This window comes from Tupaia chinensis, unplaced genomic scaffold (genome assembly GCF_000334495.1).
Source record: "Tupaia chinensis unplaced genomic scaffold, TupChi_1.0 Scaffold149448_1, whole genome shotgun sequence".
Lineage (NCBI taxonomy): Eukaryota > Metazoa > Chordata > Mammalia > Scandentia > Tupaiidae > Tupaia > Tupaia belangeri.
The window spans coordinates 1347510-1351063 of record NW_006209292.1 but is presented as its reverse complement, the minus strand read 5'-3'; the positions used below and the strand labels follow the sequence as shown (position 1 = coordinate 1351063).

Here is a 3554-nt window from a genome sequence, read left to right as displayed (position 1 = left end):
ATGTTTGCTTAGGAAGATCTAGAAGCTTGGGAGCCTACTACCTCCCTACCCCCGACATTGAGTGGGAAGTCATTCTAGAGCAATGAGCTGTCTACTGCACTTGATCAAATGGTCACTGTCGGATGCTGTGAAAAATCCCTAGCCTAGGCAGAAAAAACCTTGGTGGCAGCACACACTGGTCCAGATGACCTGGGAACAACACCAGTGTGGCACTGGGGTGGAGGAACGCCCAACTGGCCTCTTGCAATAGAGACAAGTAATGAATCACAGAACAGCGACAGCAAGGCACCCAGGTGAGCCCTTATCTAGGGGTAGAACTAACTGAATAATAGATTTCCACACCTTGCAAATGCCTGGAGAAAGCAGATGCTATTACAGCTGAGCACTTCCATGTAAATGCAACCGTCTTTCTTCAGCCCTCTTTAGGGAAGGCTGCATTCTCACTCTTCAGTAAGGGCACTTCAGGCTCTGTTGAAAGCTTTCACCACAAAATCCAAAATATGGAGCTGCAGAGTCTCATTTAGACCCACAGTAAAAGGAAAGCCTCCTCATATTCAGCACTCCCATATACCATCCCTAGGGACAGCAAGGTGAGCCTGTCCCTCCCCACCATTAGGCATCCTCAACCTGGTGAGGCATCTAGCCTAGGCCTTGCATCCCTCTGGCCAAGCCACCCCGGCAAGCCCTGCCACCTCTTTGGATTTCAGGGTCCCCATCTTGAAGAGAGGATTAGACTCCCAGGATCTCCCAAATCTGTTCTTTGTAATGCCAGGTACTAGTCAGTGAGGATCTATGAGGGGCTGTGCCACCTGTACCATTTCACTTAATAGAGCAGCATCATGGGAAAAGAACTGGAACTACATTCAGATAGGCTCAGCACCAAGGCCAAGATCTAGTGTGTGCCTCAGACCCACACATACTCCTTTAGCCCACTCCCTTGCCCCCTTCATCTGAGGGCATAAAGGCCACGGCCATTAACATGGCCACTGCTGGAGACTGTATGAAGCCGGGTGAAAGAGTAGGAATAGGAAGTGCTACAGGACTGGTGACCTCACTTTGTTCCCTAAGGCTATGCTTTTATAAATGGTGGGCAGCCCCCTGAGGTACAGATCCCAGACTGGGGCCTCTTCCTGTTGTTTGATATCTCCCCAACCTGAGGATGCATCTGCAGAGAGGAATTTCTTATTTAGATAACTTTATACTTTTTTTTTTTTTGGATTACAAGTCCTTCTCATTAAAAACAAACAATCAGTACAGAAATTTGCAGACTAGAAAGGGAATGGCCAGGCATTCCAATGTTTAGCTATAAGTTCTATCAAGTTATTTTGGTATGCACATAAGCAATGCTTGTGTGTGCATGCATATGTGTGCGTGTATGTGTAAAAATAAATGAATCTATACCTATGATGGCTATTCTGAAACTTGCAGTTTCCCCTACACAATATATCTTAGACATCTTTCTGAAAGAACCATCCAGATCTACTTCATCCTGCAAAGGCTCTATTGTCTTCTGCTTTATCACCGTGGCTTCATACATTTAATCAAGACAGGGAGGCCACCTAAAAGTTCCGATCTATGGTGTGGTTTTCCCTCTTTAAAATTGGGATATCGGTAGACAGGTAGGGATTGGAAATATTTAGCATAGCTGATTTAGTGACTTCAGCATAGTTTCACTGAACTCTTCTTTAAGTGTGCAAAGAATACCCTTTGCATGACTTTCTGTCCTGTTCAGTACACAGACGGCATAATGCCTTAGTTGAAATATAACAAGACATTTTAAATAAAACATAGCAACAAAAGAACAAGCATTACAGTTCCAAAACTAGGCTGCATTTTATAGTTTTGACAACTACAAGGCTTTAAACTGAGAGGTCTGCTTTATCTTACAGGTTTCCTGTTCATTAGTTTTGTACCAGGTCTTTATAAAAACTCCTTTCCCCTCCCCCTCTTTTTTCACCCACAGGGAACTCTCAAGAGGAGGCAGGAAGGAGAGAGCTTCCAATTTACAGGCATGGCTGATAGTGGAATAAAATAAAGAAACCCTGCCTTGAAGATGTCACCCTTTCAATGGGCCCAGGTGTCCATCCCAGCCGTCCATGTGCAGAACTGCAGGCTACTACGTTAACAATGAATCCTAGCCCTGGGGTGATGGGGACAGCTGGCCCATCATTACTACTCGAAAATAACCCTGCGAATGGCAGCGTGATGGGTCCCCCATTTGTGGCACCACCAACTGCAGAAATGGGGCTGAAAGGGCCCACTGTTCCTTACTATGAGAAAACCACCTCCAACATGTCAGCTGTAGACCAGGAACTTCAAGATCTGCTGGAGGAACTAACCAACATTCAAGAACCTTCTGCAAGTGAGCTCGATCTTGAGAAGATACTGGGTAGCAAACCTGAAGAACCGCTGGTCTTAGGTCATCCCCAGGCATCTCTAGGCGCCATCCCCAAGCCTTTGGTCCAGATGCCGCAGTTGGAGGGCCCCAGTTCCAGCAAAGAGTTTGCTTCTAGTTGTAGCCAAGTCCCTGGCGTGTCACTTCAAACCCCAGCCTCCTCCACTGGCATCAGTTATTCGGTTCCTTCCACCAATAAGCAGATGGTCTCACCTACTTCTTCGACTTCACAGACCAAGAACCAGGCCCAGACCCTGCTGCCTGTTGCACTGCCCCCTCTAGCAGTGCCTCAGTGGCACCATGCCCACCAGCTGAAGGTGCTGGCAGCCAGCTCGCAGGGATCCACTACAAAGCAGCCAACACCTGCCCCCAACTGGTCTGGTCTGCCTCCTCCAGGCCTCTCCCCACCTTATCGTCTGGGGCCATCACCACACCCAACACCCCCACCACCACCATTCAGCCCTTCGAGCCTCATGGTGTCCTGCATGTCACCCAGCAGCTTACCGAGCAGCGCCTTCCAAGGCGCTCCCAATGCCTTACTCTCAAGCATGGCATCCAGCAGCAGTGCTTCCCTTGGGCCTGCTGCACCCTATGCTCCTGAGAAGCCCTCCAGCTCTGCTCTCAATCAGCAGCCACAGTTCAGCCCCCAGAGCTCGATCCTTGCCAACCTCGTGTCCTCTAGTGTCAAAAGCCCTCAAGGTCATCACCTGATGTCTTCTTTGCCCAGCAGCAATCCTGGGCCATCCCCACCCTACCGCCCAGAGAAACTCTCCAGCCCAGGCCTGCCTCAGCAGTCCTTCACACCGCAGTACTCTCTGATCCGGAGCCTCACCCCTACCAGTTCACTGCTAAGCCAGCAGCAGCCACAGCCACAGCCACAGCCACAGCCGCAGCCACAGTCAAATGCGCTCTTTAAGCCCATGACCAGCAGCTCCTCCAAAAGCCTGAATATGATCCTGCAGCAGGGACTGGTGAGCTCCAGCCCAGGAGCCCCAGAGCCATTTACTTTCAGCAACACTAAGCCCTTGTCCCATTTCGTTTCTGAGTCGAGCCCCCAGAAGATGCCCTCCATGCCTGCCACCATCAGGCAGGCTACCCTACTGCACTACCTACATCAGACAATGCCCACTCAGCCCTCTTCTGCCACCTCCACTGCCCC

The 3554-nt window shown here is 49.8% G+C and overlaps 1 protein-coding gene across 1 annotated transcript in view; it reads left to right on the top strand.

Annotated features, from left to right (window-relative positions):
* The window catches only part of MAMLD1 (mastermind like domain containing 1), a 51318-nt gene that overhangs the window by 12883 nt on the left and 34881 nt on the right, over window positions 1-3554 (top strand). Inside the window, 2 exon segments of the mRNA XM_027769374.1 lie at window positions 1964-2021; window positions 2024-3554. The exon segment at window positions 2024-3554 is cut by the window's right edge and continues 59 nt beyond it. Of these exon segments, the coding sequence (XP_027625175.1) occupies window positions 1964-2021; window positions 2024-3554 (1589 nt within the window).